Below are 334 nucleotides of genomic sequence, written 5' to 3' on the forward strand. Positions count from 1 at the left end.
TGGGGCTGGACACTCAGGTGGTCAGTGAGGGGTCAGGGCTGGACCCTGGCCGGGGGCTCTGGGTGCCCCCCCCACACTCACCGTCTCTCCCTTGGGTCCCTGCTCGCCTTTGAAGCCCGCGATGCCGGGTTCGCCCTGGGGAGGGGGACGACAAAGTCACAGCGTCCTTAGGGCTGTCCCCACCCCAACCCCGGCCTGGCCTCCAGGCCCTCGTCCCCATTCCCATCCCATCCATGTCCCCACTTCTGATCCCATTGCTGTCCCCATCCCTGTCCCCATTCCCACCCCTTTCCCCCTCCCCCCCCCCCCCCGTCCCCCCAGTGGTCACGCCCGG

General features: G+C 69.5%; 1 protein-coding gene across 1 annotated transcript in view; it reads right to left on the reverse strand.

Annotated features, from left to right (window-relative positions):
* Window positions 1–334, reverse strand: part of COL2A1 (collagen type II alpha 1 chain) — a 21,443-nt gene that overhangs the window by 11,951 nt on the left and 9,158 nt on the right. Inside the window, 1 exon segment of the mRNA XM_017741203.1 lies at window positions 82–135. Within this exon segment, the coding sequence (XP_017596692.1) occupies window positions 82–135 (54 nt within the window).

The sequence above is a fragment of the Corvus brachyrhynchos genome, unplaced genomic scaffold, assembly GCF_000691975.1.
Source record: "Corvus brachyrhynchos isolate BGI_N302 unplaced genomic scaffold, ASM69197v1 scaffold318, whole genome shotgun sequence".
Lineage (NCBI taxonomy): Eukaryota > Metazoa > Chordata > Aves > Passeriformes > Corvidae > Corvus > Corvus brachyrhynchos.